Raw genomic sequence first — 18,357 nt, forward strand, 5'->3', positions numbered from 1 at the left:
CTGGTTGTGGCTACATGGTCACCATTAAGCAGGCTTTGATTTCCCACGTGGACTGAATTCAATTTTCATCATATGCCATTATGGCATTCAAACTCAACCATTAGTCTGGTTTTCTGGATGAATATTCCAGTGATATTAACATTATCCCATCTCCTCTCTGTACAGCTGGAGAACTGGACATCCCACAAACATGTGGCAATGGATCAATTTTAAAATTCTCATCTTTGCTTGCAAATCCCTCCATGGCCTCAAAAGTTATCGATGTAACCTCCTCCAGCTCAACTTTGCCCGGATACAGCTAATTCTAGTGTCTTGAATATCATGGATTTTAATTGTTCCACCACTGTCTGGTATTCCCTCTCCAAATTCATCTGCTTCACCAACCTTCTTTTAAGACATGCCTCAAAAACACTGATCAAGCTTTCAGTCATTCATCCTAATATCCCCTGTCTTAGTGTCAAACATTGCTTTATAATAGCGTGAAGTACTATGGGACAATATTGTGCTACTTTGAAGGAAGGTTGATTAATGGACAAGAAGCAGAGAGTCGGGATAAAACAGGGCATGTTCAAATAACGGGCAATGACCAGCGCTGTGCCACATGGATTGGCTTTGGGGGTTCAGCTCTTGAAGTTGAAGTCATGTCGTTACACAAAGGAACGAAGAACAAGGTATGCATGCTACTGATGATACAAGGCTAGGTTGGAACATATGCCATGAGGAAGACGTGTTGACTAAAGTGGCAACAGGGTAGCTTAAGGCGACAACAGGGTAGCTGATCGACTATAATGTGGGGGAGTGCAAGGTTCTTCACCTAGTTTGTAAGATTAGAAAAGTAGAATTTTTTAAAAAGCATGAAACATGTCCAATTCTCTGTAAACATCAATATTTACAAGGATCACAAAGTTAATATGAAGGTATAGCAAGCCTTTACATAACCTTCATTACAAAAAGAGACTAAAGAACATTGTTACAATTATAAAAGGCTTCCATGAAACCACAACTGGAGTAATGTGCACAGTTTTCATGTCTTATATCTCAAGGAGGTTTGGAAGTGGTACACTGGAGGCTCATTTAATTGAATAGCTTTCTCATCTCAGATACCAATGATAGGAAGTTGACTAATTGGAGCCTACACTTTCTGGCATCTAGGAGGATGACAGACAATCTTAGAGAAACATAAAAAGTTTGAGGTTAGACAAGGTGGCTGAGGAATCCAAAAAATGCATGCACAATCTTAGATGAGGAGTCAGTCATTTGGCAATGAGATAAGAAAAAATTTCTTGACTCAGATTGTGAAACTTGGAAATGCTCAACCTAAGAAGGTTGCAGGCACTCCACTGTAATCAAGGCTGAGATAGATTTTTGACCTTTCAGGGAATTAAGGGATAGGGGTAGCTGTTGAAAAAAAAAGATGATTAGCCATGAACATGATGAATGACAGAGCAGCCTTGAGAAGAACTGGTCCTACTGCATGTTTGCAAAAGGTGTTACCTAAACATAAGTTGCTGAGACACCCTCAATTTTTTTTGTCACCTGTTCAACATTTGCAGTGATTGGTCCAGCTGGAAGGCCTTGAGAGGCTGTATAGGCAATCAGTGTGGACGGTGCCGATGGTATGCTGGCCGGCAAAGTGCTTTTCTGTCGGGACTGAGGCATTGGTTTGTTCATTGCAGGATCTACCTCAGGAACGCACTGCAGTTAAAAAAAAATTGTACACACAGATACTCAGTGTAAAATGGAAATAACGTTTGAAACTCTGATAACTTATTTTCAATGAAATTCAGAATGATTGTTACTGAGCACTTTCCAACTTCTGACAGAGCAACGCATATTTCTTCACTAATGCAAATAAGTTAAGATTCACTGGCTCATCTAACTTTATCACCATTAACTCTAAAAGAGCACTTTTTAAGGATTCCCTTGGCAAATGTGGAAGTACAGAATCAGAGGCACAGATAATAAGGCTCCATAGCTACCCCTAGAGTACACAGAAGGAACATCAGTTACTATAAACATTAAACATTTCTGAAATTAAGTAAACAGCTTCCCTTCAGTTGACAATAGCAGGAAGAAATGCAATTGAATTGTGATTATTTGGATAATAGAATAAATCACAATTTGAAATTTTAATAATCAAGAGGAAGCAGATACTCCTCACTTCAAAAAGTAAATCACTGATTCGAGCCTCTTACAAACTAAAATTATTGATTGTATCCAGTATGAAAAGCAGATTAACTCAATTTAACAAATTCTATACAAACACAAAATTAATTTTTGCTATTTTGAAAATAGCAATGTGAAGATACATGGGGAATAGTTATGCCCATAAAACACATATTGAATTTTCTTCAAATAAATGCAATATGTAACCCAGTCCACAGAAAGCAATCATTATTGACGGGCATACAGACTGCAATTGACCTAAATCTCCCTCCTGTGTGCAATCTTAATGTTGATTTTAAGTTGGACCAATATTCCCGTTAAAATAAAAACAAATACATAAATAATTTGTATCAAGATTTTCAGTCTCATCTGCAGGCTGTAATGAATCTAGAAGTTCACCTAAAAGCTGTATGCTGAACTTTAACAACTGATTTTATTAACACTCAAGAAAAAATAGCCTATATGCAAGCCAATCCTGCATTAGAAGCATCCAATGCACTTGCATAGGTCAATGCTCACTCTGCCTGGTGTGTGAATTGGAGACAGTGCATCCAGGTCTGCCATTGGAAACTCCATCCCTTTTCTCTTCAACTCTTCATAAATATGAACTACTCCAGTCAGATCAGGACTACTTCTGAAAGCATCAGCCCAAGCCTAGGAGTGAAGACAAACAATCAGCATCTTTACAGGAGGATTAATAATCATCACACATATTGACCTACCATGTCAGACTTCTGCTCTTGGGAACTCCAGGTTTCATTTGGGCTTGGTAGATCTACAGCCTTTCAAAGTTTCTTACAACTTCAGAGCACAAAAGAATAGTTGTCTCGAACAATTGCTGGTGAACCCACTAGGACCAATACTAGGTCTGCGCGTAGCTTAGTTTTGGCAGCTCAGTGCATTTTGGGCATATCTTGCATGTTCAGGATATAACAAAGGGTGGCGGGGAGGGGGTGCCTTTAAGTACCACTAAGTCAGCTGCTGGAGTATTCTGGTTATGATATCTGACCCTGCACATTTGCTTACTAAGCCACTAAGGGAACGCAATAGCAAAAGGCTGCAACTGGCAGATGAAAAGATTCTCTGACCACCAAATTGGCATTTGCTAATTGAAAAACTTTCATTGAACAATGAACCTTATTTACAATATACCATCTGATAATCCATGGTATTAATTGTGAATAATATGGGATCTGAAATGCAAATATACCTGCTAATTTGGTCTACTGTGTTAAAGCTGTTGCTCAGATATTCCCAGAAGAGGTGGCGTTGATCATTCAGAGGCTAACTCTCTGCAATTGTGACTGTTGATCTCTCTGCCACACTCTCAAGTTCGGAAGAACAGCAAATAAACATTTAAATCTTTATGTTTAAATGTTAGTTGTGATTTACTGATGTTTAAGATCAAACCTAACATCTTCATGAAAGGCACTCAAAATTTGCAGAAGTATTTTCACAATGGAGAATGTGTATTCTTAAAAGTTAAAAATACATACTTGTATAAGTCCAAGGACTTTATCCTGCACAATGGCTGGTGGATTATTCTTGGGCAAGACAATTTTTACTAATACACCATCAACAAAGTCACGGTTGGCTATGAGGACGTGGAAACGATGACCACAGTTCTTAACACAGGTCTCCAAAATCTAATTTTGAAAAAGTGAGATAAAATGAAGTTATTTGTCAAACTTAAGCATGGATCACTCACTTAATTCCTTGCAACAGGTTAATCTGAAAGCATGAATTTGACACGACATTTTTTGTCTTTCCCCTGTAAAGGAGGTAGAACTTTAATTATTTTTCAAGTTCATTTTAAGGTTCACTGGTGGTAGAATTAGGCATGTTGATGTTGGTCGGTCGCCGAGCTGGTTTGTCGTTCTGCAGATATGCAGAGTTCTATGCGTTTGACCCCATATAGACTCCACTATGAAGGAAACCCGGAAGTGAGGCAATCCAGCTGAAAGAACTCCAGAGTTTAAAAACCAGGCAGGAAAACACACCGACGCTTCATCGGAGGCGGCACTGATGATGTTACCCAGAATGGTAATGGAATGTCTGTAGAATGACAAACCAGCTCGGCGATCCAATCAACCTCAACACCCACAACTCGAGCTACAAATCTACTCCAAAACCTTAGAGAATTAGACATTAATTCTGTTAGTTGCCATTTACAACACCATTCTTAAGCACCATGCTGAAAATAGTGACAAGTTACACAAGATATATTTTACTCACTGAGTTTGAGCAGGTGCAACACCATTCTTAAGCACCATGCTGAAAATAGTGACAAGTTACACAAGATATATTTTACTCACTGAGTTTGAGCACCACGTGCAGACTGGTAATCTCATGGATCACCTCATTGTCAGCAAATTAAGGTCAGATTAAATCTCTGGGGTCATGGGTTCAAGTTCCATCATGGCAGTTGGAAGAATTCAAACTCAATTAAAAAAAAAATCAGAATTGGCAGCTAGTGTCTATAATAGTGAGTAACCATGATAACTATTAGTGATAAAAACCCATGAGAATATCTACAGCATCCTTACTTGGTCTGGCCTATAGAAGATTCCAGATTTATGGCAATGAGGTTACTTTGCCTTCTACAATGACCTAGCAAGCTACTCCATTCAAAAGGTAATTAGGGATGGGCAATAACAATTCACAAATCTAATGGAAGAGTTTTTTAAAAATGCCAGCAACCATTATTACTGTATTTTGAAAATTTAGACTTCTACATCCAATCTTCAAAAGGAATAAATTTAGAGTTCAAGTAACTTCAATTGTCAACAGCCAATCTGTTCTTCACCCAGTAAAAAGGAGACTGAATGGAGTGCATTCTTGGCAGCACTGTGTAAATTCAATGTTTTTATCATTATGTCAAATTTTGTCAAGGCTTTCTCCTGCTAGGCTGATGGTCTGTAACTGCAAAGATTCCAAAGTTACCACTTTAAAAAAAGCTTCTCTTTCACTGAAAAGGCTTCAGGCCAGTCCATAATCAACATCCACCTCGGAAAACTCAATCTAAGTTATACCACGACAACCAACATAATTGATAACATTCTAAAAAGCATCAAGCTGCCACAACCTCACAGTATCAGATCTTGCAAAATCATTGGAAATCAGATCTGTAGATCTTCCAAAAACAAATCTAGTCTTCCACGGATCATACTTGGGGAGGTAATGATGTACGAGTATTGTTGCTTGTCTAGCAATGCAGACATGCAGGTAATGACTCAGGAACACAGATCTGAATCTTATCATAGGAGACAGTGGAATAGAGAGTACATTAATACAGTAAAAAAAGAGGCTGAATAGGCTGGGATTTTTCGCCTGGGGCGGAGGCTGAGGGGTAACCTTATAGTGGTTGCTAAGGTCATGATGGGTATAGATAAGATGAATGGCTAAAGTCCTTTTCCCTGGGTAGGGGAGTCCCAAACTAGATGGCATAGGTTTAAAATTAACAGGGTACCGGGGGGAGGGGGAGGGGGAGGGGGAGGTGCATTTAAAAGGGACCCGAGGGCCAGCATTTTCACACAGAGGGTGGTGCATATATATATATATATATATATATATATATGAGCTACCAGAAATGGTGGTGGAGGCGGATATTTAAAAGGCATCTGGCTGGTTACATGAATAGGAAGAGTTTTAGAGGGATAGGGCCAAATGCTGGCAAATGGGATTGGTTCACTTTACGATATCTGGTCGGTGCGGCCAAGATGGATCGAACGGTCTGTTCCCATGTTGTGTAACTCTACAAACCAGGAATTAAAAGTCAAATAAAAACCAAAAGTCAAATGATGACCATGAAACAGTTGTCATTTGTCTGAAAAACCCAGGTGTGGCACCAATGCCCTTTTGGGAAATAAAGCTGTTTGCCTACATTTGACTCAGATCTCTCAGCAACGTGATTGACTCAAACCTGCCCTTTGAAGTGGTCTAGCAAGCCACTTAGTTGAAGGGCAGCTGGGGATAGTTAATAAATGCTGGCCCAGTCAGAAATATTCCAGCAAAAAAAGTTACAAGGTTTGTTGAATTTCATCCAATAGTTTTTGAGATGTGATGTTTAGAGAAACAGATTAATGGATGGATGAAGGTACTATTCTGCCCATGTTTGATGGCGATGATTATTATTCAAACAAATACTGACACATGACATCCATGAAAGGCTAAAACATGATTACAAGAGGTTGTGGGAAGAAACTGTAGCTGCCAAAATGGTTAGGAGACAGCTAAAAGGGCTGACTGGAATTTAAATGTACTTGGTTATTCTTGTATCATATAAAAGGCACAAGATATTTTTCTCTAGACTTGTGGAACAGCAAATGAACTGGTCAATGCACAAGTAAATCCATCATTTCAATGAGGCCATAAGTCATGGCACCAGCTACTTTTTCAACTAGATGTTAAAAATCTTACAGATCTACCCAAATGTAAACTGGCAGTTGTCTTTATATCCTGGCCATCATTTGTCCCTCAATTAAAAACACCAAAAACTATCTCATGACCATATACCTCATTGCCCCATTTTAGAATCAAAGATACATTGTTACGTTGGCAAACAGTGACTAGTGATGACTCCTTAAAAAAAGTCAAATACCTCAAGGTTAGAGATAATAGGAACTGCAGACGCTGGAGAATCCGAGATAATAAAAATGTGGAGCTGGATGAACACAGCAGGCCAAGCAGCATCGGAGCAGGAAGGGTTTTCTGATGAAGGGTCTAGGCCCAAAACATCAGCCCTCCTGCTCCCCCGATGCTGCTTGGCCTGCTGTGTTCATCCAGCTCCACACCTTGTTATCTGAAATACTTCAAGGTATTTCTCAGATGTTAATGGGCAAAAGATTTTTTTTTCCAACTCACCGTTAAAGCAAGCATCACTTCCCGGTAGTTTTTATTTCCACTCAGCCTTTTTTTCAGAGCCCTGATTGCATCCTTTGGCCTACAAAAAGGATAATTTTCATCTTTTAAGAAGAAAAAAAGACTTAATTCTCTCAAGCAATGTGCACAAAAACAACTCTAGTAAGAAAAGCAGTTGATAGCCATAATTTTTATTTTTCATCAGTTCAACTCATCACATCCTCAAAACTAAGTTATTTTGTGTGCTCACATACAATAGTGATCCCAGATGGCAGATAAACAAATATGATGGATATTCATAGCTTAGGCAGTTTTAGTGAGTGAATGAGACAAATGCACATGACACTTGTATTAACATTGATATGCAATTGTTGTTGGATGTAAAAAGGTACTGAACATGCCTTTTTAAATGACTTCTGGAATGAAATTGATGCAATTATTAAGAAACTAGAACCACAAATTCTTATACTCACCCAATCGCTTCTGAAATATCACAATTACTTTCAAGGACATAGGAAATCCATTTTCTTTTGGATAAAGCTTATTATTTAATAAGAGTTCTGACTTTTGTTTCCAAGATATATTGCACAAGCACTGCTAATACTCAAGTAGTGTACCCAAGTTTTAATTCCTTGTGGATAAACCTGAAGGGGTTCCAAAAATGGAAAAAATGTAGTTCTGCAAGTATACTGAATTTACAAAATGAAGAAACAGCCAGCTCCTCTGGTTTCTACAATTGGGTCTCTATCAAAAGGTGACTACGCCAATAGTTAGATAAAGTCACTTGAGAGACCACTTTTGAAAGCAGAGATAGTCCTCCTATCTCCATCAAGGGCCACTTAGAAGAAAAAAGGTTCCGCAGGTAGATGAGGCAGTACTGGTAGTTAACTCACAGCTCCCTTTCTCAAAGGGAGCAGAGATCTGAAAATTATTACAGGCAAGGGAGAAGTAAATACAAATATGAGATGGGCAGAAAAGGGGAACAATGAAGGCATAGCCACTGGGGTAATATTTTGCTGGAAAAAGTGACCCAGCAGGTTAGTAGGTAGCATTCCTGAGAAGTCAATAAGCATCCACAGCACATCTGGAATAGTTTAGGCACCATACGTCAGGAAAGATACACTGGCCTTGGAGGGAACCCAATGTAGATTTACTAAAATACCTGGAGTCCAAGGATCAAATTATGAGGGGGGATCTCATTGAAACTTCTGGATCATTGCAGAGTTCCCAGCTTTTGTTAAGTTCAAAGCTGACAACCAAAGTGACAGGTGGGGAAAAAAAACACAATAGATTAGATAAGGTGATGGCATTGTGATAGTGTCACTAGACGAGTAATCTAGAACACCAAAGCTAATGGTCTGGGAACATGGGTTTGAATTCCATCACAACAGAGAGTGAAATTTGAATTTAATGAAGAAAGACCCAACAGTGACCATGTAGCCATTGCTGATCGTTGTAAAAACATAGCTGTTTCACTAATGCCCATTATCAAAAATCCCTTCCTGGTCCGGCCTACACGCGACTTTAGATCCACAGCAATGTGGTTGACTCTTAACTGACCTCCGGACAATAAATGTTGGCCTAGCCATCGATGCTCATAGCTCATCTGATTTAAAACAAAAGCTTACTTTAAATTTACATAATCAACTCAACCAAAAACTGGATAACTTTATTCAAAATTGGACAAATGGCCAATCTATATTAATGTAACTCTTGAAATTATGTTCTCAACCCAGAGGAAAACACAGATCATTCAAACAATGTGAAATAACATAACACAGCCTAAGCTGGTGCACCTTCCGTTCCACTGGGTTTTTGAAGAGCTGAGAAAGACCACAGCAATTAATAAATTACCTCATTTAGGTGCTGTATTATTTGTTCCTTCTACATTATAGTAAAAGTTCTTATTCAAGCATTTAATACTTTCCCTACGTAAGCCTTACCCTTCTTCAGTCTCATTAATAATATCACAAATTTCCATGTTCAGGGCCCAGTCTTCAGTTTGCAGGGATCCATCTGTAGCACGTTCTGTTAATAAAGAATAGCAAAATGTAGGAACTTTGTATAGCACATGCTTCCTTTAAAAAGAAAATAAGACTGTGAATACAATAATTATTAGCAAGATTGATTACAGAATCACAGAATCCCTAATGTGGAAAGGGGCCAATCAGCCCATCAGGTCCTGCGCCAATCCTCCAAAAAACATTCGGTGCTTACCCAGCACCCCCACCCTATATTCACAGCCCCAAATTTAACATGGCTAATCCAACTAGCCTGCATATCCGCAGACACTATGGGATAAGTTAGCATGGTCAACCCAACTAACCAAAGTGCCTGTTGGAAACCCACACAGACACAGGGACAATGTGCAAACTCCACATAGTCAGACTGTCACTAAAGCCTGGAATCGAGCCCAGCTCCCTGGCACTGAGAGGCAGCAGTACTAACCACTCAGTCACCATGAGCCACAATGTCTCCCAACTGTCTTAAGTTACTGTCAAAGTTCAATCCAACAGCCCAATAAGTGAAATCCAATAGCCTGACAAAATTGATATTCTAAAGGACAGTTTGGGCGTTAAACTCTGATTATGATGTAAAAGAGATATAAATGACTCAAACTGAAAACTCAGAAGTTGTCATTTATGTCCAATTCAACGCAGTAAGTCATTACAATTGCACTGCGTCAAGGAGACTAAACAGATTGTACTCAATCTCTGATGAGCTGGTCTGCTGACAAAAGATGAAGAGATTTTCCTTGACTCAAGTTTTGTTAACTTCTTGCCTTTGCTATGTTACTGCAGGGACTCGAAAATTCTGACACATATACTCCCAACATCTCTGTAGGTTCATGGGGGGAAAATCCCAAAGGATTTAAGGACTAGCCATTCAAGAAAAGATGATCACCATCTCATCTGGCCTTTTGTATAGAGAAGTGCAACAAGTGATCAACTACTGGTCATTTTCTAGAGTATAGGATGCTGGCTTAAGGTGGACTTATCTAGTCAGATTGAGCAACTGTCAATTGCTCAAGGCTGCAGACTTTAATTATTATGGGGTCCAAGAAAACCCCTCTTCCATTTACAAGTTCCTCCAGACCCTGAATCTATTATGCAGTCAGTTTCTACACCCTAGAGAAGCCTTCCAGGTTTCCACTGCTAACTAGTGCAAAAAAAGTCAACCAGAGCTGGAGAGGTTTGATAATTTTTCATGCAGTGATGCAGGGCAAGAGACTTAGGTCAGAAGTTCGGTATTTCCATTTCCAAAAAAATCTCACTTTTGAGATCTCAATCAATATAATAGTGCTCATTTGAAAAGCCAGTGCAGGCACAATGGGCTGAATGGCCTTCTACCCCTTAATTTGATTATTCTGAGATTTAGGAAATTCACACATAATTTAATAAAACAAAATATACATAAATGCACAATGGTACCAACATTTAAAGGTGTTGTATCTTAACAGAAACCGTTGAACTAATGAGTCAATATTAGTGAATTAGTGACCTGAATATCAAATTCAAATAAGCTTGCATTCATGTTCTCTCTTTAACATAATGTAAAAGATTCCAAGGACTTTGCAGGGGAAAAATGGCAGGGAAAGGATTGTGAACGATGGAGGAAGAGATTAATTGGTGAATGGTGAGAACTCTGGGGAGAAAAGGGATTCTGGGCTACTTAGAAAAGGATCAAGACGGATGACTACGCAAGACAGGTTAACAGGAGAGTGAAACATTCTAGTTAATTGAAGCTTATGACCCATCACTCTAACTTTATGCACTGTTTGAACAAACAATTTCACCAGGTGCATAAAGTTAGAGTGATGGGTCATAAGCTTTTTTTTAAAACAATGGAAATGTTTCACTCTCCTGTTAACCTCTCAGTCCTCAGTCTCCGATCCTACATATTCACAAAGCCAATTAGGAAACTATTGCACAAATTACATTGTAAAAGGCTTGAGGATGAAATGCGCCAAAATATAATTCATTACGCTGATAGTGCTACGTGGGAAGCTCCAATATGCCATTTCAATAAACCACTGCTTTCACACGGAATCATGTTTATGCTGGGCCTACTGTAGTGTTCCAACAAAGCACAACATGCGCCACTACCCTCAAGATGTTTTTTGTGCCTTGTACTCTTGAAGGCAGATTCAAAAAATGATTCACCATTTCTGAAGCACCTCATGACTTTTCAACCATGTCCTCCATTATATTCTCACTTAGTATAATATCACATGGGAAACTGGCTCAATTTCTGCCAGCTCTCTTGCTCTGATTTGCAGTTCTTGGACATTTTCTGCCTGCTGAGGTCAGGGCTTACACCCACTAACTTGGATGCTTTTTGCTCCAATCTCAAAGAAAGATCTACTGAAAAATCCCACAGATAACTTGCCAGAATTCCAATCATGGATCCATTCTGAATCGTTTATCCCCAAAGGTAAAGAGTAATTGAGATACTTCATTGATTTTTACATGAACTTTTAGTTTCTAAAATCAGGCTATTTAGTCCCCAAGGTCCATCGGAATACCTTAAATTTATTAAGTTAAAGCAATTTTTGCCATTTTTACTGTCTGCAGATCTCCGGCTAAAATGGAGGGTACCTGTTATTGCTATGACTTTCACCCTCCTATTGAATAAACAATAATTACCTCAAAGCTGTTTACTAGTTCCTCAACCAAGTTTTTTTTAAAATTCATTCGCAGGCTGAGGGCATCGCCGGCTAGGCGAGCATTTATTGCCCGTTCCTAGTTACCCAGAAGGCAGCTGTGAGTCAATCATATTGCTGTGGGCCTGCAGTCACATGTAGGCCAGACCAGGTAAGGATGGCAGCTTCCTTTCCTAAAGAATATTCGTGTTCCCATTTATCTTACATTTAAATCCAACCTTTAAAAAAAGTCACATTCCAACAACTAATAGTGGCACCTCCAAAACACGTGAACTATACGTGTATGACAGAATTATTTAGTCTTCCCAATATTTCACTGGAGGAAATATCTGTACAGGGCTACATGTCAAATAAGCTGCCTGTAATTTAGCAAGCGTGTGGGACTCAACAGCAGTGTCATATATTTGTGTGCCATCAGCTTACATGGGAAAATGAAAGCTTTGCTTTGGATAGTAGGAACTGCAGATGCTTCGCAGTGGAGTTAAAATTTTTTCAGCTTCTGGAAGATGTTACCAAGGATAGCATATAGATCAGAAGTAGCAGACACCAGAGTTTACAGCGCAGGAGTAGGAGCATAAGCCATAATAAGTGATTAGATATGAACAATGAAGCTAGGTTTCAGCAGTCCCACATAATTACATGGGAGGGGTAGTGAGCAGAAACAATATGCAATAGACAGGTTGGCAATCCCACAACCTAAAGATCACATCTAAGCTCTGATATCCTCGGGAGGAAGAAGTTATACTGGACAGAAAGAAAGACTGTGGGATCAATTTCATAGCAAAGTGTGGAGTTGGAACACAACAGGCCAGGCAGTATCAGTGAAGAGGAAAAGTTGAAATTTCGGGTTGGGACCCTTGTTCAGAATTTTTCTCTAATGCTGCCTGGCCTGCTGCGATTCTCCAGCTCCACACTTTGTTATCCCTGACTCCTGCATGTGCAGTTCTTGCTAGCTGTGGGACACCTTTTCCTCTTCTCATTTTTCAGCTGTTTGCAAAAAGATGCATGTTTGAGGGAGCATTTTAAACCTGGAGTGTTCTGACTTCTTCTATTATTAGGCACAGAATAGGTTTTTGGATCATTTTAATTCAGAAGAAAAAAGGTGATGACTAGTGACACAATACCACAAAATGTCAATGTAATGAAAAACACTACTTGGTGCACATGCAGAAATTAAAGACAGATTTAGAGACAACGCATGTATTTAGGTTTCCTTTACAGGAATAAGAAACAAGTCCCACGTTTACATTTCAGTTCTTAAAAATTCATGCACTGCAGTCCTAGACGGGTGCACTCACATGACTCTTTAGATGAATAGAAACTAGGAACAGTGAATTTTTAGATGTCTAGATCATGACCAAAGTTTCTTTAGAGGTGATTCTTTGTGGATGAAGCACATAAGCCTCTCTCCTCACTGCCTGGGTTGGCTGGTTGTTCACAAAGGGTTCTGTTCTTCTCAGAAGACAAACAGTCCCACTTATGTGCTGTTGGTTTCTAGATTACCTCAACTCAGCTTGGAATAAGATTTATTATCTTAAGTCAATTGTGATCAATTCTTCTACAATTCACACTAATGATTTGAAGTTCAAAGCCATTGATGAACATTGGAATGCAAAATGGCGGCTATTCACACCTGCTTGTATGAAAGTGGTTTCTCTGCAGCTTCTTTCGTTAACTGCCCAAATCAGAGAGATTGAGCCTGCAGATGTATTGATACTGAGCTGTTGGTACTGCTGGTACCCAGTCAATTGGGCTGTAAATTCCACAAGTGGTGGATTGAAGGTTATTGCTTACAGGTGGCCAGGAGTCAGGCAGCTTTTAATTCCCCTAGACTTTCCTGGCTAACTATGCGGGTAAGTCAGAACATCCACAGTCTCCAAATCTCACCGAGTAAGATACTCTTCCAGAGGATTCCAGGCACCAGGTAAACTGCCGATCCATATAGTTTCAACTTCCCAGAAAGTTGCGCAGAGAGTTGGCATCATATGGACTTCTGCATGGTCCTGATGTGGAAGTCCAGACTATGCTGCTGCAACAACTTTCTCCCGACTAGAAAATCTGAACCATTACATAATTTCTGATTTGAACAAGTAACCGCATGCTTTCCTTCAGTTTTTAAATTCAGGGAGATTTTAACATCAACATATAGTCAGTGCATAGGCTTGATGAATGCAGTGGGATCTATCAGGGATTAAATGAATCATAGAATTTATTGCTAGAATGAGAATGGGTGGAATTAATTTTCTATTCTTTCCTCCTCATTTTTGAAAGGCACACATCAGGTCACCAAGGGCATTGATGGCCTATAGCACCTTAATTAAGGAGCTGTACTGCCCACCTGACCTGAACAATAAGTTACAGCAGGACACCTGAACTGCAGTTCCATCCACAGGTATTTATTTTTCACCAAGAGATTTCTGACCATGGGGTTCATTAGCTCAGTTGGATGGATGGCTGGTTTGCAATGCAGCATGATGCCAACAGCGCAGGTTCAATTTCTGTACTGGCTGAAGTTACCATGAAGGTCCTGTCTTCTTAACTTCACCCCTTGCCTGAAGTGTGGCAAGTCAGGCTAAACCATCACCAGTTATCTCTCTCTGAAGAAAGAGTAATCCTACAGTCCTCAGAGACTATGCCAACTTTACCTTTATCAAATCACGATTGTCAGTAGTTAATTCTGCCTTTCCTAGTAATTTACTTTTTATTAAAAAAACTATCAATAAATTACTTTAGAATCTGAACCAATTCTGCGGCTAAATGTGGCAACTGATTTGCCTACTTGTTCTTGTCGTTGCACTATGTGGGGTGGTTGAAAGATAAACATTGGTGAGCACATCCTGTCATTCTATCATGGGACCTTTTGTAATGTGGCCTTCACTTTAATGTTTATCCAAAAGTTGGTATGTCTAATGATAATATACATTCATTGAAATGTTTGGCTAAATAATGTGTTAGAGTCCAAGAGTAGAACTTGAAATCACAGCTCTAAGATTGCATGACATAAGCACAACCACAAATCAAATTCTGATTCCTCAATTCTGCACTAAGACTTCAGTTCTGCAATTAAATATGTAAAATACCTTTGTTTCAGTTGCCATTTAGTACCTTTCACAGTGGTCTAACAAAACATACTGCAATATTTGATAATACAATGTGATCAAGTATTTACTCCCCCAAATTCTTGTTTAAAAACAGTTGCAAATAGTTGGAACCGAATCTCCTATGGCAAGTAGAAGCTACAAACTTAATTCGTAAGATAGAAAAAGTCTGTTAAACTAATGACAATGACATCAAAGTTTAAAACAAAAATCAGGATCACAAAGATTTCTGAAGCTGATGTTTTTCATTAATGTAGAAAAGATCAAGGAACACTGCTCTGCAGGTTAATTTGTTGTAAACATTCTGAAAGATTCAGAGATATACAGCACGGAAACAAGCCTTTTGGCTCAATTCATCCACGTCAACACTGTATCTTAAACTGAACTACTCCCATTTGCCTGCATTTGGCCAATATTCCTCTATACCTTTCCTATCCATGTTCTCGTCCAAATGTCTTTTAAATGTTGTAAATTGTACCTGCATCTGGCATTTCCTCTGGCAGGTCATTCCATTTACACATAACTGTGTGGAAAAAGTTGACCCTCAAGTCCCTTTTAAATCTTTCTCCTCTCACCTTACACTTATGCTTTCTAGTTTTGGACTCCTTTATTCTAGAGAAAAGACGTTGGCTATTCACCTTATTTATGCCCCTCATGATTTTATAAGCCTCTAAAAGGTCACCCCTCAAACACCATGCTCCAAGGAAACAAAGTCCCAGCCTATTCAGCCTTTCCTATAACTCAAATCCAAAACGTTTTTATGTTCTTAAGCATTTTTCAACATTTGGAGCAGTTTAGTTTTGAACAAGTTATCCAATAGACTGGTTTCTGCCTTCATTTCTAAGGCATAAAATGTCCTCAAAAATTTAGGTCACATACAACAGATGAGCCCTATACAGTGAAAATGAATGATCACTTTTGAGATAACCTTGTTTCAAAAGTGGTTTTCTGTGGTCTTGACATTCTTATTCTTTAATGGAATGTTAGTGTTAATGTCAAGGTCACCATGTGTTGTATACCATTAACTGTCTTGAGCAGGTGGCTTACCAGCCCATTTCAGACAGTAGTTAAAGATCAACCACATTCCGGTAGGTCTGGTGTCACATGTAGGCCAGACCAGATATGGATGGCATCTTTCCTTCCTTAAAAGGACATGAGTGAATCACATGATCTTTACAACAATATTTGTTGTGATGGCCATTATTACTGAAAATAGCCATTTATTCCAGATTTCATTGTACAAATTTAAATTCCACCAGCTGCTGTTGTATGATTTGAAGCCATATCCCCAGCTACAGTAACTGTCCTGGCTTACTAGTACATTACCATCTTCCTCATTTCGTGCACCATCCCTAGCTAAAACACCAGGCTTCCAGTCTGTTCTCTCAGGTCTAATCTCAGCCATAAACAGATCACATGTAGATGCTCCCAAGTAGTTAAGAAGAAAAGGAAGTAAACAAACAACAGCATTCGATAACTACCAGTTAGTATCTCTCAAATCCAATTCCTTGTCCTGCTCTGTTAGGTTCAATTGTTTGCTTTGATAAGACACCAGCCTCGCACATTTCAACTAGCTTTTCCTTCTTAACTCTATGTAACATATTCAATTGAATGGAAATTTAGAAATCTCAAGAGCAAAGTCAAGACAACAGAACAGTGTAGTAGTTTGGGTAAAGTGAGTCAGGAAGGAACAAGATATAATGGGAGCAGTGCATCTGTGAATAATGTCCATGTACTGACTGAAAAAAATAATGGCACTTGTTCTGAATGCCCAATACTTGCAAACGGAAACCCACAATTTAGATTTAATCACAATCAAAGACATGATTAAAAGGTGACCTCAGCTGAGAAATAACTTCACAAAAGACAATAAAAGGTAAAGAAGGAATAGCCTTGATTCAAGAACCTAAAAAATAGGAAGAGTAAGCATACAGCCCTTCAATGTGTGCCCCACTATCTCCAAGATCATGGTTGATCCACACCAGGTTTAAACTCCTTAAAGACCTCAATATTTCAAAAGTCTACCTACCTCCTCTCTTAATAATATCCGTGATCTAGACTTCACAACTCGGGGGTACAGAATTCCAGACACACGTTCACTATGAAAACATTCTACATAGCTATGGAGAAGGAGAGGATTAGGCAGAATGGGAGGATATTTAATTGGGGAAGAGGAAACTATGATGCGATTAGACACGAGTTAGGAAGCATGGACTGGGAGCAGTTGTTCCATGGTAAGGGAACTATAGACATGTGGAGATGGTTTAAGGAACAGTTGTTGGGAGTGATGAGTAAATATGTCCCTCTGAGACAGGCAAGACGGGGTAAGATAAAGGAACCTTGGATGACGAGAGCGGTGGAGCTTCTAGTGAAAAGGAAGAAGGTAGCTTACATAAGGTGGAGGAAGCTAGGGTCAAGTTCAGCTAGAGAGGATTACATGCAGGCAAGGAAGGAGCTCAAAAATGGTCTGAGGAGAGCCAGGAGGGGGCACGAGAAAGGCTTGGCAGAAGGAATCCGGGAAAACACAAAGGCATTTTACACTTACGTGAGGAATAAGAGAATGGTCAAAGAAAGAGTAGGGCCGATCAGGGATAGCATAGGGAACTTGTGTGTGGAGCCTGAGGAGGTAGGGGAAGCCCTAAATGAGTTTTTTGCTTCTGTCTTTACGAAAGAAACGACCTGTGTAGTGAATGAAACCTTTGAAGAGCAGGTGTGCATGCTGGAATGGATAGAGATAGAGGAAGCTGATGTACTGAAAATTTTGTCAAACATTAAGATTGACAAGTCGCCAGGCCCGGATCAGATTTGTCCTCGGCTGCTTTGGGAAGCGAGAAATGCAATTGCTTCGCCACTTGCGAAGATCTTTGCATCCTCGCTCTCCACTGGAGTCGTACCTGAGGACTGGAGAGAGGCAAATGTAATTCCTCTCTTCAAGAAAGGAAATAGGGAAATCCCCGGCAATTATAGACCGGTAAGTCTCACGTCTGTCGTCTGCAAGGTGTTAGAAAGGATTCTGAGGGATAAGATTTATGACCATCTGGAAGAGCATGGCTTGATCAAATACAGTCAACACGGCTTTGTGAGGGGTAGGTCATGCCTTACAAACCTTATCGAGTTTTTTGAGGATGTGACTAGTAAGGTTGATGAGGGTCAAGCTGTGGATGTGGTGTATATGGATTTCAGTAAGGCATTTGATAAGGTTCCCCATGGAAGGCTCATTCAGAAGGTCAGGAGGAATGGGATACAGGGGAACTTAGCTGCTTGGATACAGAATTGGCTGGCCAACAGAAGACAGCGAGTGGTAGTAGAAGGAAAATATTCTGCCTGGAAGTCAGTGGTGAGTGGGGTTCCACAGGGCTCTGTCCTTGGGCCTCTACTGTTTGTAATTTTTATTAGTGACTTGGACGAGGGAATTGAAGGATGGGTCAGCAAGTTTGCAGACGACACAAAGGTCGGAGGTGTCGTTGACAGTGTAGAGGGCTGTTGTAGGCTGCAGCGGGACATTGACAGGATGCAGAGATGGGCTGAGAGGTGGCAGATGGAGTTCAACCTGGATAAATGCGAGGTGAT

General features: G+C 39.7%; 1 protein-coding gene across 5 annotated transcripts in view; it reads right to left on the reverse strand.

Annotated features, from left to right (window-relative positions):
* tom1l2 (target of myb1 like 2 membrane trafficking protein) overlaps nt 1-18,357 on the reverse strand; it is a 59,009-nt gene that overhangs the window by 30,815 nt on the left and 9,837 nt on the right. For all 5 annotated transcript variants that reach the window (XM_048551927.2, XM_048551925.2, XM_048551924.2 and 2 more), the window contains exons 2-6: nt 8,970-9,054; nt 7,030-7,108; nt 3,663-3,812; nt 2,686-2,820; nt 1,537-1,695 (exon numbers count right to left, since the gene is read on the reverse strand). In XM_048551927.2, the coding sequence (XP_048407884.1) occupies nt 1,537-1,695; nt 2,686-2,820; nt 3,663-3,812; nt 7,030-7,108; nt 8,970-9,054 (608 nt within the window). The remainder of the gene's footprint in view (nt 1-1,536; nt 1,696-2,685; nt 2,821-3,662; nt 3,813-7,029; nt 7,109-8,969; nt 9,055-18,357) is intronic.

The sequence above is a fragment of the Stegostoma tigrinum genome, chromosome 23 (genome assembly GCF_030684315.1).
Source record: "Stegostoma tigrinum isolate sSteTig4 chromosome 23, sSteTig4.hap1, whole genome shotgun sequence".
Taxonomy (NCBI): Eukaryota; Metazoa; Chordata; class Chondrichthyes; order Orectolobiformes; family Stegostomatidae; genus Stegostoma; species Stegostoma tigrinum.